The following is a 20,941-nucleotide window of genomic DNA, read 5'->3' on the forward strand; positions in this document are numbered from 1 at the left end:
AATCAGAATTTGTACGGATACATATAATAATTTATTGCTCATTCTAAATAACATTGCCCTTGGATACAAGATGAACCGTATACACATTCAGCAGAGAGTATGCATTTGAACCAGCAATTTATAACTTACAAGGATGATATAATAATTATTAATGTTCTGCATTCTATTTCTTCAGGACGATTTTTGTATTTCTTTAGGATAATTTTCGTAATTTATAGGTCGATTTTTGGGTTTTTCAGGACGTTTTTCGTTTCACCCAGTTAGCTCATACTACATATTCCACGGACTGAGTGCGCCACAAATGTTGAAGTATATGATTTCATTCATCCACAATGTAATTTCAGCCCAGTCAAGAACTTGGTGCCGTTTGAGTTCAATGAATTCATAGTTCGTTTTTGCTGTGGCCCATTTCGTCGCAATGAATACCTTCCCATCAACATATATTGTGGTTTTGCAAGCTCCAGTCAATTTATTTCGTTCTTTGTTGAGTGAAATCAAATCGAGTGCACTCTCATTTAGCAAGCGTAGAATCATAAAATGTTTCAATTTCGGGCAATTGCGTATGAACGCGAAAACTTGTTCAAGGGCGGTTTTAGGTGAAATATTTCAATAACATGATACGATACGTACACGTTCAATTGTATTTTTTGCGTGTCAAAATGTTCACTAAATTCGCAAATGAATTCTACATTTTTTCTACAATTTTTTGGAACCATTCTTCATTCGAAAAAAAATTCGATTTGTGGAAAATACGTTTTTTGACCAAGATTTGAGTTGTTCCATTTTATAGCAGTTTTTCGACAGCCGATTGCTCAAAAAAATTGTTCCTACATAAAAAAAAGTAAAAACACCAACCATTAAACTACATAAAATCTACAATTGAAATCGCTCTACCCGAAGTCATTCCGGCAAATCTTCCAAGATTTGAATATTCATCCAAAAAAAAAATTACAATACAAGCCTTTTAATGAATGATGCTCGAAAAATGAAACTCGTTCAACTAATTGTTATCTCCAACAGCGTATAGCACTGCACACTTTTTGTTGGAAAATGGCCAAATTTGCCGTAGAGAGCGCGCTTTCTTATGAACATTCCAACTGTTGGCGCCCTCTTGGCGGTTTTTTTGATAGCTAGTAGTGTTAGACGCTGTTGGCTATCTCCTTACATTTTTTATTGGTATGGATATATCGCACGGATGCATATAATTTATTGCTTATTCTAATTATAAAAAAAACGTTGCTCTTGGATGCAGGACCGTATAAGCTCTCGTCAGAGAGTTTTTGGACCGGCAGAATTATCGCCATATAATACGCTATAATATTTGGTCAATGTCGATAAAAGATAAAATGGATCGGATAAAAATCGTATCGTGGATTATAATGGGTTGTTTTGTTTTTGTTCGTTTGGCGTTGAGAGACCTCTTGAAAACATCTTCTTTTTTTTCTTCAACTCAAATCCGGTCAATAATATTACTCATTTAAACGTGCTAAATGAATCTATTATAACACACTCGCGTTGGCAATGTCATGGGCGAATTAAGTCGATTGAATGATCGCACAACATGAATTCTATTTCGAATATTTTGCTGATTGCTTTCTCCTTTTTTGGTCCATTCTTATTGATGTCATTGAGCTCTATTTACCACGGTAGCGGCGTGAATTTGTTATTGTTGCTGAAACCATTCGAGCTGAAATATAAAACCGAGAGCAGAAAATATCAGTTTTTGGTACATTTTTAGCGTCTTTAAATTTTAATTGTGAATTTTACAGCGACTCACCTAACCACTCCCATTGTCTGTGTCGGTGAAATAGTGATCAATGGTGCCAAACGTTCGGTAAATCGTGCATAGTTCCTTTCCAATTCCTTTTGATAATCTTTTTGATCGGCCGAAATGAGATTTTTGTTCTTTTTCAATGCGTCAAGGCATTTTTTGGAGAAATCTTTGAAACACAATCGCAGCTTATTTTGATGTTTTGTCGGAATGGTTGTGCCATCAGCTAGACCGGACAAAAATACCAACGCCATTTCCATTGGACCTTGATTTACGGTCGTGCCGATGCATCCTTGCAGTACCATCTGCAGAATTTTCGGATCGGATGGTTCTTGATTGGTGGCTGCTGCAAGTTCGACGGTTTTCTTCTGAATATCTTCGATTGCCACCTCAATTGGTTCCAGCACTTTCTGGGATCGAGCAATGACTTGGATTCGAGTCTTCACGTATGGAAAGTGAGTTGCTGTAGTGAGGATGGTTTTCCGCTTACATTGCTCATGCAGTTCGCCGTGAGCTTTGCCACTTTTCGTAAATGGTGTGGAGAAGATAAAGCGCTCTATTTCGTAATATGAAACCAAAACACACGTTAATTGATGAAAAATTCAAAAAGTTCAAAAAAGTGAAACATTCACTAGAATCAAATGTACGTACTGATATTGAAATTGCGCTCAAAGTAAGTTTCACGATGGCGTAGCTCGTATACTTCGAAATATGGTTCCACATAAGTGATTTGAATGTATGCCTTTTCTGGGTCAAGCGTTGTCACATCCACCGTATTTGAATCCTTGATTATGTGAATATTTTCAACACCGAAACGATCCCCATAGAAGTTCTACAGTTAAAAATGAAACAAAATGAGGAAAATCAAATGATAAGAACTAAAGTTTGAATTAAAACTTCGCAATAAGAGCAGAATTACTTGAAAGTAAAAATAAAGTTAGTCTCAATTTTTACCTGCAAACGACTGAAAATCTCAGGTAATTTTGTTAGAGTCGGTTCTTTGTAGATAAATTCCTGTTGATCCAAGTCGCCGAATTTCGATCCATAAAATCCGACACGGAAATATGTGCCAAAGACTCGTTTCCCATGCAATTGTGCGATCCGATTGAATGCTTCTTGCAGTTTGCCGTGGATTTTGGCCAATTTTTGGAAGTCTCGATTGGCCTCGCAAATCGGAGTTAATACCTTGTAAACATCGTTCATGGCTTCATACATTCCAGCGATCTGGAATGAATTGGCCGCTTCTTCTAGCAAAGCCTTTAGGCCAATTTCAGTGAAATGGTTGCCTAAGCATATACCATCATCTCCTGGGCTCAAAACGTCATCCGAAACAGCTGATTCCATCAATGAATTAGGTGTGATGTGTTGAAAAGACACTGCGCCAACGGGCAAGTGCGTTTGTGACTCTAGCATACTCAAATACTCTGCGACCAGTGCTGCACAATGGACGTAGCACATGGCTGCTTCTGTGTGGTTCGTGCGTTCGACATGTTTCTTGGCCATATTTTCCAACCATGTCAACCGCAAATCTGGATTATTCTGGTAACCTTTGGCAATGCGATGCATCAAATCGAGTAACATCTCTGGATCTTCTTGGTACTCCTTCATCTTGACAGTATCCGATAAGATCATATGCAAATTGAATAGCAAATCTTGAACTTGTTCTGGGAATGAAGTCTCCTGTAGCTCTTCATCTGATTCAGCGTACACTAAAATCGTTTTCAATGCTCGACGAAGCGATTGTTCACTAAATGTTGAACTCGTTCCAACCAATGAACTGAGCGACATTGTCACTTGCATTTTCACACGAGCAAAATTCTGTCAAAAACACAATAGGTTAGATTATTTTGTAAAAAAATCATAAGATGTTGCTTCAACGTGAATGAAAATCACTTACATTTCCGATTTCGAAGTTTTGCCGCATCAGCAAGTAGAGTGAAGCGGCCGCTTGTGATCTTATTAACGGTAGTTGAGAGCCACAGTGCTTCAAAAGAAGCAAACACAAATCGGCACAAGTGTCTGACTCTTCGTCAAACAGGAAATTATGGTATTTGAAGATCAATGCTCGTTGCGTTGCAAACAGGTTTTGCAATGCCAACGTGCTCTGGTTGCGAGCCAAACCATGTAACAAAACGCGCACAACTGTTCCAAGTAGACCATGATGAATTTCAGATTGTGCGGCCACTTGAACGATGATTTCGAGTGTATCCAAAATGATCAATGACATTTCGGTTGCTAACGAACCCTCAATATAATAATTAATCTCTGAGTCGCCGTCACCTTTCGTCGGATTATCGTAGAATTGACTTCTGAAATGGCAAAAAACGCGAACAAATTAGAAAGTTAAATCAGAGTCAATTTTAAATCAGGTTATTTACCTGTAAGGCATTTGATCTTTGCGCCAACGAAGCTTTTCGCTGCTTGATCGATCTTTGCGACGATTGATGAAGTCACTTCGTGCTGAACCAGTGCCGCGAATACATTCTTCCAGCCTCTCTTTCATATCGGATGTCTTACGGAAACTTTGGGTATTCTGTCGTTTCACCGGATGACGCTTCTGTCCTTTGTATTCGAAACTTGGAATGCAAACATTCAACACCTGCAGCATTTGGTGCACACGATGCGGTGTCTGAGATAAAATCCATCTACAAATAGAAATATCGTCGTTGGTAATGTTTACGAATCCAGTATTTGAACATGTGATTTTTTGTTTTATTTTTTCAAATATGGGCGGGATTGGTTTGATTTGAGTCTTACTTATGCAAAACGCCTTTGTCCAAATTCTTCAAAATCCACGCGAAACAGGAAAGGAGATGACGTGTATTTTCTGAGCTCAAAGATGATTTATTTTTCGTTGGTTCGGGAGAAAATGAATATAAACGACTGCCTGAAATCGCATAGGCCACCTCTGAACTGATTGTTGTCGTTCCTACAGCTAAAAGTAATGGATTTTGTCAGACCCTTTTTATTCAAATTATACGGCATCGTATTTTGAAACATACTACTTTGAGGTCCTTGATAATCCTCCAAAAATCCGATGTGACTCAAACTATCGTGTGAATCCTGCAAGTACGAATACAATTGCGGGATGGTATCCATAACAATGCCCAACAGCGGTAAGTACAAAACAGCAACGCGAGCTCGAGTCTCGGAGTCGGAGTAACGCGAATCGGAATCGTGTGTGGTCATCAAGTTGCGAACACATCGAATGGCCTTTCCGTGAAGTGATGGATTTCTGATTAATCAAATAAAGTAGAAAAAGTCAGTAAAATCAACTATGAATTCGATTCAAATTGTGAATTTGTTGTTTATGAATATTTGTCGGGCAGAATCGAAAATTGATACTTAGCTATATGAAGTTTGAAAAATGCTTTAATTCGTAAACCAAAAAAAAAACTCACGGAATATCCAAAACGGTAGCCAATTCGCTCAAAACGAGGCCGACAAGGAAGTGTTGCTGGCGGAATTCTGGATTTAAATCAGCATATAATGCCTTGTCGATGCTTGCCTGAAATGAATACAAGATTCGAATCATTAATTTTTGCGCACAAAGGTTTGATATACGTCCAATTTTCCGACGATTTCATATGTCGTCTAAACTCACCACAGTGCTCATATACGAATTCTGGCTGTTGTTCGATGCTGTGCTGGGTGTTGGGCTACATGGTGCTGAAATCAATGTGTAAGGTGTGGCAAACGGCAAATTCAAAGCTACAAAATGCTCGTGGCTGCACACAATACGCAAAAAATCCAATTTGTAATGAATAAGATCGAGTGTGGTGATGCTTTTCGAGATGATAACTTTGTAGTAGACTTTGATGAGCCCAAATACAAAACCGCGATCCATAACGCTCAGCAAATCGAAAACGAAGAAGGCCAAGCTACCGTTTAGTGATTGTGCCAATTTAATGTCCGTATTATGGAATCCAACAACTTTTGTCGCTACCAAATGCACCAAAGTGGAAAGATCATCGGTGAACTGATGTGGGAATCGGTTTTTCCGTGGCGAATTCAATGCCTGGGTTGCATCCAGGTGTTCAATCATGCTTTTGATTATCAGCTCAAAAAGGAACCATGAGTTGGTCATCGACATTTCGGAAGCATTGCCACTTGAAACGACCCAATGCAGGGCAATCTCTTCATGCAACAGACGAACTTGCGGTGTGAATATCGAACTATCATGATATTCAGATGAACGCAAACGATCTAAGCTTCCTCCACTCGATTCTGGCATGTAATTTATATCGGAAGTACTATTCGTTCGCTCCAACTCATCGCCACTTCGACTGGCGATCAGTCCGGATTTATTGGCGGTCAATGGATGCGGTATTTTGCAATGGAATTGCACATATGTACTCAACAAACTCTGTCGTCCTGGTTGATCCAATGTTACATCCTCTTGCAAGATCTATTCAATACGGAAAATTGTTAATAAAATTGACAAGTTTTCAAAGTTATCTATTTGGACTCACCGCCAATTTATTCGAAACCAAGCAAAGTGTTTCGAAAACAATGGGTCCAAGGCCAAGGCACTGATTGCCTATCTTATACATCGTCACCAATAGCTCGACCAATTTGTCAAGAATCACCACAAGATTCTTGACTAAAGGCTCCAATTCGGATTGTTGAATTTCAAGCAATGCTTTCTTCATTTCGCGTTCGATATTCGATTCACCGATGCGAGGCGGAATTTTGCGGCTCTCCAAATACTCGCACAAATTTATGAATCGATTAAGGAACGGGTTGAGTGTGTGAACTGAAGTGACTGCATCAATCGTTACTGTGAAAACGGGTCGATGATTGTCGAGCCATTTTGTTCCGGGTAGTTGTACATCAGGCGGAATGTACGAATAATTCTCTGGTGGCTGTTCAACCATAACAGGCAACATAAATTCACCGACATTTAATTTACCATCGTTCAAAATTGGTAGCCACTGGAATTAGAACAATGTTTTCATGAACAATTATTTAGAAATGTTGAAATTCCGAGCTAAAATCAATACTCAGCAAAAGCACAGGATTCTTTGTTTAAAAAAAAACCTTCGTTTCCATACCGTGTATCCAACTGGTGACTCAACTGAAGTTTGAACCTCCTGTGGTTTCTTCTGGCAGGAAACATGGTACAGCGTGAATAGCAAATGATGATTTTGCTGTAGGTCAGCTGGTAGTGCAACTTTAATTTCGTCATAAAAATTCGGGCACTTATTGTGATAATTCACCGAAGAAAAGGCTGGAAAATGATCAAAATAATTTGTTTTCATTAATTCATCGAAATTTTCTTCAAATTAAACTGTTCAAAATTCAATCTACATTTAAAAAAAAAATTAAACTGAATCAATTTTGAATTTTAAAAATATTGTTGTAACTCTTACCCTCTGATGCAAATTCTGGCGACGAACTCTTGGCAAAAATTAATTTCAACGCATCGCTTGCGTTTTCGCCGCTCATCAGCTGGACTTGAATGGCGATATTACGTGCAGAACCTGCACGAGCGGAAAAGTTCAATTCTTTGGGGCTGACAAAGAGAAGGTTACGATAAACGTAATGCGGATTGAAGATGGGCAACGAGGGGAATTCAAGAATTTCTTTGATGGGACGTGCTTTTTCATCCAAATATGGATCAATTTTGGCCAGTTCAGGTGTTAGGCAATTCGAAACATTTTCAGGGCATGGGCTGATTTCTAGCTTGATAGAACCGGGAATGTATTTGTATTTCTTCATCACTGATGCTGGTCGTTTTAACTCCGGTAGAAATTTAAATAGATCTTCATCTTTCATTTTCTCCGACTCCTGCAAACGGAATGAATAGGTGAAAAGGAATGATATTTGGAGAAAGAGAGACGGAACATGAAGTCCTTCTCTTCAATCGATATTCCCTTACCTGTTTAAAGAAGCTCGACACAGTAATCGTAATCGGTCGGAAGTTTTCAATATTATTGGCAAAGTCATCTGGTGACCATGAACGTCGTTTTTCCGATTTACGTTCCAGTGAACCACGACGCGTCAATGTGCCCATATCAGTTGCTTTGCGACGTAATTGATCGAAACTACTTGTGGACAATTTCCGGTCCAAACTATTTGAACTGTTGGCCGATCCCATTGTGTCTCGTTCCCGTTCATCTTTGGACGTTTCAACGCCATCACCGTTGAAAATATTGGTCAAATAAATGCCGGTCCAGGCAAATGGCATGCGATACTTTCCAAGACGTTCACAATAATCGGCTGCATTTGATTTGGCTTTATCGCGATACTTTTCTTTGTCATCTTTGATGTAAGGCTCAACCGAATCCTTGATATCACCTTGAAGTACCTTCTCCAAGCGAATCACCAAAAATAAATCATTGCTCGGATTTGTGACTTCAAAAACGGCCGTTCGGCTTTGTGTGCTGATGTCAGTGTATGGTACATGTGATGTCAGCATTCGCTTAATGTTCTCCGAGTTCATGTCAAAATAGAAATTTTCGGAAATTTTCTTTCGTTCTTTTGCATCATAAATGGCCATTGAGGCAAAAATTGGCTCCACTTCCAATTCCAATTTGAGCTGCAAGCATTTAACTAGAAAACGATGCCCCATGTGTTCGAACGGCATTTCCGCAGGTAATCTCTTCTCCACAACATCATCATCAACGTCTTGGTACAACGTAAAAATTGACTCTTGTCGATCTTCCAAACGGCGTTTCTCATTGTTTTGGTCAATCGTTTCGGCTGGCGTGCGATCCAAGAGACCATGAATCAATGGATCATTCACTGAACTCCGCAAATCAAAACTAGCCCACGATCCACGCGGCGTCAGTGTATCGGTACACGACGATATGGACGATAAGCTCGAAATAGACTGGCGACTGCTCGGCGTACAACTTTCGCTTTTATACGTCAATGTCTCGTCCAACGAATAATACTCACGATCGATTTCAAACTCCTGTTGGGTAACGCTCGGTGTCATAGCACCTTTGTCAAAACTGATACGAGGCTCACGAAGCAAGCACGAACTTGAAAAATTACGTTGTGCATATTCAACCACTTTCCATGGCCGAGTGTAACAATCGACACATTCACGAATGTGCATCGGAAGGGATTTTCTACACAGAAAAAGATTAAACAATTTTGAATGGGTATGAATTTGCCTAGGACGAATGTTGAACTTACATATTTTCTTTGGGAACAATAGGTTCGGTTGTGCGAATTTTTCGCTCGATTCGCTTCATTTGTACGTCACATGGTGGAAAATCCAAAATATGACGCAGTGGATCGCGACTGATAAAGTTTGAATGCTGCTGTAGAAACTCCTCATAATCGATTGGTTCGACCAGCTCAGTCAATGACACCTAAAATGTAGGACAATGATAAAAAAGGGTCTCAGTTCAATTTTGATTGATTTTGAACAATCAGAGTTGGAAAAATGTTCATTTTCACATCAAACTCACCGACGACGATCCAGCCGAACTGCAGCTTTCACTTTTTGCTATACGAAAACGGAAAACAATGTTTCAATTAGTCAGTGTACTGTGTGCAGTGTTCATTTGCAGCCATATTGAAATTACAACATACCATTCATGTGAAAATTGGCCACATTTTTCCTAACATCGCTCGCATGATGCCTGTCCAAGCAAATGAAATGGATACAATTTAATATCAAAAGAGGAAAAGTCACGAAAAATCAAATAAACGCTAAAAACCAAACAATCAACACTATTCATCGCATGTTTACACAATGTCTACGCCTAAAAAAGCAATCACAACAGGAACGTAATTCATTACTTGGATAATTTTTGTGCAAATGCTCGTTGAACCGACGACATCTTTGGAATAATTCACAAATTTTCTGCTTAATCCATGTGAATCGAAGACAAATTGATCGAAAAAGAAACTCGAAATAAACAAAATCAGAGAGTGAAATTTGACTTCAATATGAAAAACACGAAAAGACTGTCTTGTTCAATGACTTTGTTTCAAAACACACACCAACACACTGCTATCGAAGCTAGTGTCGAGCATACGGCAATGCTGTGTTTTGTTGTCAAAAAGCATATATGCACTTTGCTTCTAACGCGATGTGCCTGTGTATGTGTGCCTGTGTATGTGTGCGTGTGCGTGTGTACACTGGAAGCGTGTATGAATCATGAATCATATGTGTGGCTGAAATGTATGAGTCTTTGGAAGTGTAACACACACAGTCGGCATTCAAACGAATACTATGTATATAGAGAACTTTGACAGTTGAACAAAACAAAGTAATCCATTTATGCCGAAACTGAAGTATATAGCTATGGAACAAAAAAATATGCAAATGAATGAACAACGGATTTTTCGGTTAAAAAATGTTTTCATACAGAATATTCGATTTATTAACGCTTAAGATTTTGAATTGAGATGAATTTTTTTTCGTATAAAACTATCGTAAAAATTACATTTTGTTTAGATTCTCTAGTGAAAAGTAAACTTTTCGCGTTGAAAAAATCACAATAAGGATCATCGCCTTTTTGATTCAATCATGCTTATGAAATTAAATGAGAAAAAGATCGTATTGAAAAAGCAAATATGCTTAGAAATTAACAAATGGAATTAATGCGGTATATGTCGTATGAATGCCGGTCATTCCTCATCACTATACTCCTCTTCATCGTCTTCATCTTCGGCTTCTTCTTCGGCCTTATCCAGTTCGTCAAAGTGTTCGGAACGAAAACGTAGAACATCATTAACCGTTTCGTTGACTTTGGTTGAGAGAACGTTGACTTTGGACTGAACCTCGGTAATTTGCAGCATCATCTTTTGAACGACTTCAATCACTTCGCGATTTGATGAAAACAGCAACAGCGATGACAATGACTCCTTAATTTCGACCAACATTTTATCATGCTTCAGAATGCTACCCATCCAATTGTGATCCATCGTTGAAATGGGCAATGACAATTCGACCAGACGCCAGATCTTATCAAATGTTTCAGTGCCAGCCTTTGCGAGTTCCGTGCATTCTTTCAGTGTTTTTCGTACACATGAAATATGCTCTTGTTGCTCCGCCAATTTGGTTAGCGTACTTAGCTGAGCGGTGATATTCACATAACCATATAGAGTGGTTTCCCATTCCGACAACGTTTGTTTGACCTGTTGCTGGATTTTTTGCTGCACTTTTTCGCTTTTTTTATTGATTGCCACCGCAAATAGGGCTCGACGCAAACTTTCTGATGACATTGTTTCAATGCTCAACTTTTTTTCCGATTGCTTTGTACAACTAACTGTTCGTTCCGTGAATGAAACCAAATTAGTGCTTCGCAACAATGTTAAGCGGAATGTTTCGAATATCTCAACTGATTGGTTTGTTTGACAGTTGACGACAAGCTGGCAACTTGACATTGACAAATTCTGAATGTTTATATTTTTCCATTCGATTCCAATCGGATTGTATTTGGGGATCGTTCAATGCCTGTCTCTGTTTTATGTAATTCGACCGCAATTTGAGTGAAATGGAAAAAAGAGACGATTTTCAATGAATAACAATAAATATTTTATTTTTGAAGAAAAATGTGAACATTATCTCAAAGCGCCTTTTGATATTTTAAACCAACGTTTTGGCTGGAATTTGGTTCGATACGACAATAGCAGAATTTCAAAGTTTTTCTTGTACCTACAATGAGAAAAATGGGAAAATTTCAAATTATTTGTATCTTCATTGTTTCATAATAATTGATGATTGATCTTCGATCAACTTACCAATCTCGATTATATTGAAGATGTGCCTTCCAATTATCGTCCAAAAATGATTTGTAAAACTCACTCATTTTATCCGCACCCAATGTGTCCTCGTCTCCTGCTTTATTGGTTTTGATGAAGACTTGCTTTTGCTAATTTAATGGAATACAAAATCAGAATGAAATATTCTTCAATTCACCGAGAAAAATCGAATTCCACTTGGAATAACATTTATAAGTAGTTTTGCAGTTTTGACTGCTTCATGGACTATGGATTTTGATCCATACCTTGACAAAATTTTGATTGTGATTTGACCAAAAATGTTGGTTCCACTGCTCCACCTCAATTCGTTTCAAACGTAGCTCTTTTTCGATCGGTGTTTCATCGGCCGGAACAGGTCGTAGCGCTGGCCTTAAGTTTGATAACTTATCTGGTGGTCCAATGTAATCACAGTTAATTTTATTGATATCTGGCTTTGATTCGAAGCCAATCTTCTTTTCTTGCTTCTTGCTTTTGATTCGATGTTCGGAAGAAAACTGCAAAACACAGAGAAAATCATTTGAAAATGTGCGTATTCTTTTGAAAAAGGAATAGAAAAAAAATGTAGTCGATTTGGTTTACCTGTGCTATTAAGATTTTCTGAATATTATTGAAATTCCGCTGAATATTTCGAGATAAATTCGGTAGAGCCATTCTGAACAGTGAGCTGTTTGGTTAGAATCACATACTCAATTCAATGTTTTTATCTTTTTGACTTTTCGCTTGAGCATTGAGAAATGTCAGTCTCTTTCAATCAAAAGGGTATGTTCCGTATGTTCAATGCATGTGTTCATCTATTCAAATCACATTACGAACAGAATGAAAATATTTGAATGATTTTTTATATTGTTGGATTTTATGCAATTTTTTCGCAATTATTTTGTTCTGTTTTTTTTTTTCTCCAAAAGTCCAAATATTCAGAAAAGTTACGAATAATAACAAATATTTGTGTTTTTTTTTTAAATGTGATTCAAAGAGGGTACATTTTATTTCAGGTAATAAATTGACCAATAAGACGAAAATGTATTATTCCATTGGGTTCTTTACAGCCAAATACAAATTGAACAATGTATTGAGTGCAAATAAATAGTCAACTTGGCTGTTTGTCGGAGGTAAGGGAATGTCAAGCAGACCGCACATCAATTCGATATAGAATTTCAGCGAGCAATCCAATTGTGCACTGGGAAATCCAACGGAGTTGAGAACATGTTCCATTTTGCTGGGCCATTCTGTCATTAGAGCGTCGATGTCAGGTAAGGGTCGGCTGTTTGTTACCATTGGATACGGTTGTTCCGCATGCAATGCTTGTACTTCAGATATCCATTTCTCCACATCTTTTGGTGTTTTTGCAATAGACGGCGGTGGAGCCGGTGCACGATTGCTGGTCGTTGAAGCAGCTCTTAGTTTCATGTGCAGTAGCGCTGGGTCACTTTGATCTCCACACGGCTCATCGAGAACTTCCAAGCCCAGTGTCGAAATGAATTCAGGCAGTTTGCTGTCCTTTGTGAATGGTTCTGGTGGGATGACTTTCAAAAATGCATCAATATCGCCGACGGCCGGAATGTAGTCGGGTATGAATGGCATGAGCTGATACTTCATTTCGTATTTTGGCGCTGAATATCTAAATTTTTAGAATTAGTAAAGACAGTTGAATAATTATTGTTAGTGGAGAATTTAGAATTTGTGAATGTTCATTGTTCACCTCGCAATATATTGATATAAATCCTTAATTTCAGACGGAACATCCAAACTTTCCCACTGTCGGTAGTCAAAGCCATCAACAATTGCCTTTCCATCTTCTGTGGCAGAATCGCTACTCTCACTCTCGGATGATATCCTTCCAGCGGGTTTGTTACTCTTCCGAGGCAATGAGCTCGATGGACGTATAGTGGTGGTTCGTTCTGAGTCATCAATTTGCTCGACTACCGCTTTTGCTTGGGCAATTCTCTCGACATTCGGCCGACCACCTTCTCCCCGTGGCTTCTTCTTTACTTCAACAACCTCATCGTATAACTCCATTTCGAAATAGAACTCCAACTTTAAGCAGAAACTTCTCGAGTTTTAAACAAAATTGGAATTGAAAAAATACACGATCAAAAACATTCGTGTCATTCTCAAAAGAGAGGAAAAAATTCTGTTCACATTTTCATTACAATGTCATCGTTTCGTGTTGTATAGTTGGTTGCTAAGGAACACACTGTTATACAAACAACATGCATTATAGTAGCAAATGTTCTATATGAAATCTGTTTACGCTTAGGTGTTTACCGATGCTGGGCAAACGGTATTTGCTGTCAAATTATTGGAATATTCTATTGTTTATATTGAGCATGCGCCACGATAGAGAGCGAAAAGTGCACCAAAAAAACCGAAAATAGATTTTCAACCGTCGAATGTGCGCGAATGATCTAGATCGCCGGCAGTCAAATTAGACTGAGTTTATAAGCTGAACAGAAAACACATTTGTCAATCAAGTTTGAAAAGAATTCGAATAAAGAAATAATAATGGGTGCGGAGGAGAACTTTAAAATTCAACAGAAGGAATCGGTGGGTCGTTATGCAACGGCAACCAAAGCACTGTCCGCCGGATCGGTTGTCTTTGAAGAAATTCCATTTGTGGTTGGACCAAATCCAAACACCAGAGCCGTTTGCTTGGAATGCTGTGCACCGCTCGATGGAACTGTCAACGGTACAAGGTGTAATAAGTGCGGGTGGCCGATGTGCGACGACTGCAAATTGAACTCGGACCGAAAACATCATGCCAAAGAGTGTGACCTGTTTGTACAAAATAAGGTTAAGTTTCACAATTTGGTGACACCACATCAGATGTGCTTGCAGTTGGATTGTATTACACCGTTGAGGTAAGTGACTCAGAGCTAGTGATTTGAGTGTTTACTGAATATCGTTCACAGTGTTGGGTTAAAAATAGATTAGATAGATAGAAACGACTAAACACGAAATGTTTCATTTTCCAGAATTTGTTTGGAAAAAGAAGCAAATCCGGAGCGATGGGAGAAGGAAATCTCAAAAATGGAATTTCATGAGCAGATCCGGAAAGATTCAGTGATATGGAAAGCGGATGAGGTAAATGTGGTTGGCTACCTACATGGCCCGTGCAAATTGAAAGATCGCTTCCCGGCGGAGTTGATTCAACAAGCTTGTGGCATTTTAGAAGTGAACTCTTTCGAAGCAAAAACAGCCAAAGGTCATAAAATTCGTGGAATTTATCCGAATGCAGCAATCCTAGCTCATTCATGCGTACCGAATACAACACACTCCATTTTGCCGACCAAGAACTACAAGTGAGTACCCAATTAAACAGAACTTTCTATTGAAGCGAATGGACAAATTTTCACAACAATTTTCCTTCTGTAGGCTCACCATGCGAACAACGGTCAACGTAAAAGAAGGTCAAGAGCTATATACAACGTATACATACATTTTGAGCGGAACCAGAGTGCGACAGGATCATTTGAAGAAGGGAAAATTCTTCACCTGCAAATGTGAACGCTGCTCGGATCCAACCGAATTGGGCACACATTTCAGTTCACTTTTGTGCAAGAAATGCGACAACGGCGAGATTATTTCGACCAAACCACTTGGTATGTGAAAGAAAGGAAATATTTAATTGAAGAAAAATCCTTAATTTTGAATAATTGTTCTTCTTAACTACAGATGAGTCAGCCGAATGGAAATGTCAAAAGTGTTCGTTCACAACACCGGGATCAGCTGTGGTCACGGTGGTCACCACGATTGAAAGTGAAATTGAGCAATTGCAAGAGCTCGAAACATCCATCGAAAACATCAAACTGTGTGAGAATGTGTTGACAAAGTACAGCAAAATTCTGCACCCAAACCATTATCTTCTCGTGAACTTGAAGGAAAATCTCATCGATATGTACGGTTGGCAGTTGAGTAATCAAATTGACAACGATGCCACTATCATCGAGTGTTTGGACCGAAAAATTACCCTTTGCAAAGAGGTGTTGAGCGTATTGAATGTCATTCAACCAGGCTTAAATCGTGCCCGGGCAATGTTGATTTATGAGACTTACACATCAATTGGAGCCATTATCAAAAAGAATTCCGCCTCAGTGACCAATCGTAGCCAACACATTGAAGAAGCCAAGCGGTTATTGAGTGAATGTTTGACTATCTTTGAGTGGGAAGATGAATCAAGTTTGGAATTTTACTTGGCTGACATTTGCCGTAAAATCGCCGACGAACTACGATCCATGGAAGAGTTCAATTTAGATGATTGAACCGATCTTGTAATGGAAAAAAAATAATGTTAGGAAATTGAGTGTATTCTAAAAATTGTATTGTTTATTGAACAATGATTTTGTATTGAGTATGAAAAAAAATCTCGAACTTTCGTTTCACAAAATTACCATGAAAATGCATTTTTATTTTCGTTGTATTCACTAAATATTCAGTTAATGACATAAACAACATACATTTTGATGCTGTAGATGGAATATGTTTCGACGTTTTATGTCCACAGATTCATTATCACTGATGAAATAGAGCAATTCAGTGTCTCCGCCAAAGTTTCGCACACATAAATTAGCAACAAATTGTTTTACTTTTTTTCTAGTATAATTTCTCTGTATGGAACCGCAGAGCTGTTATAGGCACTGCAAAAGTGCGGGCACTTGAATCAGTGCGGCAGCGAGCTCTTTTTGAAAGTATAATTCTTGAGTATTTTTGAAAATTTTCAAATTTGCTAGTTTTTTAAAAGTAATAATATGATTTTATATTGCTGAAAAAAATATGAAATTATAAATTATCGAAATTTATTTTTTGTGATTGTACTAGGTGCGGCACTCAAAATCTAAGTGCCGGCACCGATTAGGTGCCTATAACAGCTCTGTGGAACCGTAAGAAACATTCTTGATTCGTTCATGAAATTTCAAATAAAAAATGAAACAATAAAAAAAAACCGGCTGTCTTTATTGATGTGACCTTCACTCCTTGGAAGATTTAATAATAATATTAAGAACTAATTCACTTGGATTTGAATGAGATGTCTGACGTCCAAAATACTCTTTATTCATCAGGTTTGTGCATTGCTGTTGAATTTATATATAGATTTGGTGATGCATCATGACTGCATAAAACTTGTTCTTCAGATTTCTGTCAATTATAAATTGAACTTAATACCATCTTCAAAATAAATCTATAGTTGGCTGAACCGGGCGTGAGATGGTATTAAACCATTAAAATGACAATAACCCCGACAAAATTCTAGACTTGAACACAACATTCTCCTGTGACAAACATGTGTTTTAAGATTGCTGAGCATCTCAGCATTTCGTAAGGCACGGATATATCCGAGCATATCGACGACGCATACTGTATAATACAGTGGCGTGTGTTACTACGTGCAGCCGCAACGACTCGACCGAAGTATGTTCAGTTGATGTGGCTGCACGCAGCAACAACATACACATTCCGGTCGAGTCGTTGCGGCTGCGCGTAGCATTGCACGCCACTGTATGCGTCGTCGATATGCTCGGATATATCCGTGCCTTACGAAATGCTGAGATGCTCAGCAATCTTAAAACACATGTTTGTCCTGTGATGAGATGAAAAAAAAACGAAGTGTCTTATTTGTTGCAATTTAAATTGGACAAAATTAAAATCAAAAGTAAACCGTTCAAACCTGTTATCTTCTCGAACGGACAACTATAAAAGACAGTGGCAATCCATTGTGTTTATCAGTTGAAAGTCATGCTTTGACGAAGAATGGATTATTAGCCGAGCAGTTTATTGACCTTATTCATTGAGAAAAGAGAAAAGAGAAAAGAGAAAAGAGAAAGGAACCAACATTGAAGCGTTTCACCAAAAATCAGCGGTATTTAGTAAAGTGTAAAACAAAAATCTTCCTAAGAACTTACTTAACTTTCCGAAAATCTTGCAACGTGTGTACAATACAAAATGCTGTATGAGTTCATCGTTGTGAAAGACATTACATAAAGTGGTAAAAAGTTCAATCCATTGAATAAACAAAATGTTGGGTGAAATTTTGTCCTTCATTTCATTGCTCACAGTGTTTGTTTTAATGATAATTGAGTGTCTGAAAGTGTATCTAAATCATACAAAGCTCAGAGCGTTTCATCAGGTCAAAGGATGGCCAGTGATTGGGAAGGGATTGGATTTGATTGGAAAAAATAATGTGGAAATGTTTGAGTCATTCATCACTGAAACCGAAGAAATGTCATACGCTTGGATTGGACCAATACCGTTCCATTGTATGTTTCATGTGGCTCGACCAGAGGATTTTCAAGCGATTTTAACTTCAGACAAGTTCATAAAAAAGGCATTTCCATATACATTTCTGCACAATCGCACAGGCCTATTTACATCACAGCCAAGCATATGGAAAAAGCATCGCCGAGAATTGAACTCGACACTTGGCCCAAAAATGGTCACCACTTTTGTGCCGATTTTCAATAAGAAATTCCAAAAAATGACCGATTTAATGGAACGACAGATCGGTACCAATATTGATATCCATGAGATCATGTTTAGGGCAGTAATTGATACACTATTGTGCACTTCATTCGGTGTTGATTCGGCCATACAAAATAAAAAAGGCACTGAGATTTATTATATGTTCGATTCCGCCATAGACCTTCTTCAAAAGCGCATTCAGCGAGTATGGCTATGGACTCCAATCTATCACTTGACACTAGATGGTAAAATGGAAGATTCGAAATTTCAAGCATTCTACCGATTCAACCGAACAGCATTGGAAAATAAGAAAATGAACTTAGCCGAAAAATTAGAGCACGGCGAAGACGAACTTGCCATAGCCAAGGCGAATAAGAACCAAAATTTTCTACAAAAATGTTTACAATTGGAAGTTGAGCAAGAATTTACGGATGAAGAAGTTTGCGAAGAAATGGACACACTTTTGGTAGCAGGTTTGTGTTTGGTCAAAAATTTTCCTCTGAGGCTTTATCACTAAAATTGCGATCTTTGAATGAGATATTGCATCACTCATTTGTTTATTAGCAGGTGTGGATACGTCATCTACAATTTTCTTTGGCATTACGTTAATGTTAGCCATTCATCAAGAGTATCAAGAGCGTGTTGTGGACGAAATGCGTGAGATATTTGATGACGTGAATGAACCAGTGACCAACTGTCATCTATCTCGAATGACCTTCTTGGAGCTTGTCATAAAAGAATCAATGAGACACTTTCCAATTGCACCGTTGATTGGACGTGAGTGTACATCGGATTTTGAGATCAACGGCGGTGTCATTCCGAAAGGCTCACAAATTTACCTAAATTCATTTCGTATGCATAGAAACGCTAAATTCTACGGTCAAAATGCACATGAATTTTATCCAGAACGATTTTTACCGGAAAATTCCGCCGATTGGCATCCTTATCAGTTCGTTCCATTTGGCGTAGGAACACGGTAAGTAATTTATGCGATTTAACATCAAAACTAATTGAATGCGTTAGAATAAAAAGGGCGTATGATACACTTTCGTACCGAAGCGCAACTCAAATCATTCGCAGAACAAAGTGAAACAAAATCATGTTGTTATTTGATTACGGAACACTAGTATATTGTGTGCAAACTATTTGTGTTTCGTTTTGTTCTGATAACATGTGCGGTGTGTCGTTTTGTTTTACTAACCAAATTGTATTTCACTTCGAAATGTGACGCATTTTTTTTCGAATTACGGCTGTATTGCGACCGTCTACATAGGAAGTTTGTATGAAAACCTCGGAGCGCCGCTGATATTGCATTGGCTTCTATGGCCAAATGTACACATGGAAATATCTCGAAAACGGCTGGGTTAATCGGCAAAACGGACCGTGGTGTCACTCCCGAAGGGAGTGTAAACACCCGGCTGGTTTGACGGCGTAGAATACAAATCCGGTGGAATTTCGGCTGATCCATGGATTCTATATTCTTCTTTTTTTTGTCTTTAGTATTGGAAATTGCAATGGGTTTGTGGGCAGTCAGGATTACAACAACAACAACCTACTGCCCACAAACCCATTGCAATTTCCAATACTTGGCAATTAAATCCATCGGTCTGATATACTAAAACTAAGACAAGATATTCCAAGCTTCATCATGTATTCGGATATTTGAACCTTTAATCACCCCAGATCAAATGGCAGTTGTCAATACTCAAAAATCGAAATTCCTTAAATTATGCCATGGTGTGTGCAATGTCTATTGCGCGTTAATTTTCAGCATCGGACCAGCAAGCAACTGTGTTGTTCGTCGAACAACCGATTATAATACACTTGAAAATTGCACATAAGTGTGAGCGAAATAGCATAAGTTTTCGACACTCGAGTTTTTTTCCATATAGGCCAATGCAATTGAATATAATATTATTAAATTTTTGCACATGGAAATATCTCGAAAACGGCTGGGTGAATCGGCAAAACGGACCGTGATGTCACTCCCTAAAGGGAGTGCATACACCCGACTGGTTTGATGGCCTAGAATACAAATCCGGTGAAATTTCGGCTGATCCATGGATTCTCAGGATTTGGCCAGATTCCAGTGCTTCCTTTTTTATGTGCATCTGTAAACACATTCTACCTATGTTTTGTTATGAAAGAAATTGAAGTGCTAGAATCAGGTCGAATCCTGAGAATCCATGGATCAGCCGAAATTCCACCGGATTTGTATTCTACGCCGTCAAACCAGCCGGGTGTTTACACTCCCTTCGGGAGTGACACCACGGTCCGTTTTGCCGATTAACCCAGCCGTTTTCGAGATATTTCCATGTGTACATTTGGCCATAGAAGCCAATGCAATATCAGCGGCGCTCCGAGGTTTTCATACAAACTTCCTATGTAGACGGTCGCAATACAGCCGTAAATCGAAAAAAAATGCGTCGCATTTCAAAGTGAAATACAATTTGGTTAGTAAAACAAAACGACACACCGCACATGTTATCAGAACAAAACGAAACACAAATAGTTTGCACACAATATACTAGTGTTCCGTAATCAAATAACAACATGATTTTGTTTCACTTTGTTCTGCGAATGATTTGAGTTGCGCTTCGGTGCGAAAGTGTATCATACGCCCTTTTTATTCTAACGCATTCAATTATTTATCGTAAATTATTATCTTTTCTTTCAAATGTATCTCGTTTCGCTTTGATGGAAATAGGAATTGCATTGGAAGTCGTTATGCATTGACGTCGTTGAAAATAGCTCTGTCGCATATTCTTAGGCGTTTCAAACTCACCACTGACTTGAAGCTACCTGATGTGATCATTGAACCATCTTTACTCCTGAAAATTTGCAATAAACATGCCATTCGAATAGAGCGACGAGAGTGGAAATCAAACAAATAAAAGCGCTATAATTGAATCGAAATTATTGAATCATTTATTTATGTGAGTCAATGCAATTTTTCAAAATGTTCAATATTCAATATCAATGGTAGAA

The 20,941-nt window shown here is 38.4% G+C and overlaps 5 protein-coding genes across 6 annotated transcripts; 2 read left to right on the forward strand and 3 right to left on the reverse strand.

Annotated features, from left to right (window-relative positions):
- Positions 1 to 8: 8 nt before the first annotated feature.
- LOC129567025 (dedicator of cytokinesis protein 7) lies at positions 9 to 9,819 on the reverse strand. The gene is made up of 18 exons (XM_055443479.1): positions 9,530 to 9,819; positions 9,320 to 9,369; positions 9,196 to 9,233; positions 8,918 to 9,096; positions 7,653 to 8,850; positions 7,144 to 7,561; positions 6,826 to 7,001; positions 6,244 to 6,705; positions 5,376 to 6,179; positions 5,173 to 5,279; positions 4,774 to 5,006; positions 4,529 to 4,706; positions 4,150 to 4,416; positions 3,669 to 4,080; positions 2,726 to 3,589; positions 2,423 to 2,603; positions 1,778 to 2,327; positions 9 to 1,687 (listed from the first exon to the last, which is right to left on the reverse strand). Exons 1-18 carry the CDS (start codon positions 9,568 to 9,570, stop codon positions 1,639 to 1,641), a joined length of 6,207 nt encoding a protein of 2,068 aa, XP_055299454.1. The 5' UTR covers positions 9,571 to 9,819; the 3' UTR covers positions 9 to 1,638.
- Positions 9,820 to 10,074: 255 nt separating this feature from the next.
- LOC129566820 (COA8 family protein CG14806, mitochondrial) lies at positions 10,075 to 12,237 on the reverse strand. Its single transcript, XM_055443076.1, has 4 exons — positions 12,080 to 12,237; positions 11,746 to 11,994; positions 11,480 to 11,610; positions 10,075 to 11,393 (listed from the first exon to the last, which is right to left on the reverse strand). The coding sequence occupies exons 1-4, from the start codon at positions 12,149 to 12,151 to the stop codon at positions 11,300 to 11,302; spliced, it is 546 nt and encodes a 181-aa protein (XP_055299051.1). The 5' UTR covers positions 12,152 to 12,237; the 3' UTR covers positions 10,075 to 11,299.
- A 234-nt stretch (positions 12,238 to 12,471) lies between these two features.
- Positions 12,472 to 13,516, reverse strand: LOC129566818 (intraflagellar transport protein 46 homolog). Its single transcript, XM_055443075.1, has 2 exons — positions 13,200 to 13,516; positions 12,472 to 13,118 (listed from the first exon to the last, which is right to left on the reverse strand). The coding sequence occupies exons 1-2, from the start codon at positions 13,514 to 13,516 to the stop codon at positions 12,524 to 12,526; spliced, it is 912 nt and encodes a 303-aa protein (XP_055299050.1). The 3' UTR covers positions 12,472 to 12,523.
- A 130-nt stretch (positions 13,517 to 13,646) lies between these two features.
- Positions 13,647 to 15,887, forward strand: LOC129566817 (SET domain-containing protein SmydA-8). The gene is made up of 4 exons (XM_055443074.1): positions 13,647 to 14,358; positions 14,473 to 14,799; positions 14,873 to 15,099; positions 15,173 to 15,887. Exons 1-4 carry the CDS (start codon positions 14,003 to 14,005, stop codon positions 15,757 to 15,759), a joined length of 1,497 nt encoding a protein of 498 aa, XP_055299049.1. The 5' UTR covers positions 13,647 to 14,002; the 3' UTR covers positions 15,760 to 15,887.
- A 1,412-nt stretch (positions 15,888 to 17,299) lies between these two features.
- LOC129566743 (cytochrome P450 4V2-like) lies at positions 17,300 to 20,849 on the forward strand. Of its 2 annotated transcripts, none has more exons than XM_055442940.1 (3): positions 17,300 to 18,426; positions 18,518 to 18,929; positions 20,661 to 20,849. In XM_055442940.1, the coding sequence occupies exons 1-3, from the start codon at positions 17,511 to 17,513 to the stop codon at positions 20,845 to 20,847; spliced, it is 1,515 nt and encodes a 504-aa protein (XP_055298915.1). In that variant the 5' UTR covers positions 17,300 to 17,510; the 3' UTR covers positions 20,848 to 20,849. The 2 variants fall into 2 exon arrangements, with proteins under 2 accessions (XP_055298915.1, XP_055298916.1); XM_055442941.1 differs by having other exon boundaries at positions 18,521 to 18,929.
- The last annotated feature ends 92 nt before the right edge of the window (positions 20,850 to 20,941 follow it).

This window comes from Sitodiplosis mosellana, unplaced genomic scaffold, assembly GCF_009176505.1.
Source record: "Sitodiplosis mosellana isolate CC-2019 unplaced genomic scaffold, AAFC_SMos_1.0 Smas_scaffold_5, whole genome shotgun sequence".
Lineage (NCBI taxonomy): Eukaryota > Metazoa > Arthropoda > Insecta > Diptera > Cecidomyiidae > Sitodiplosis > Sitodiplosis mosellana.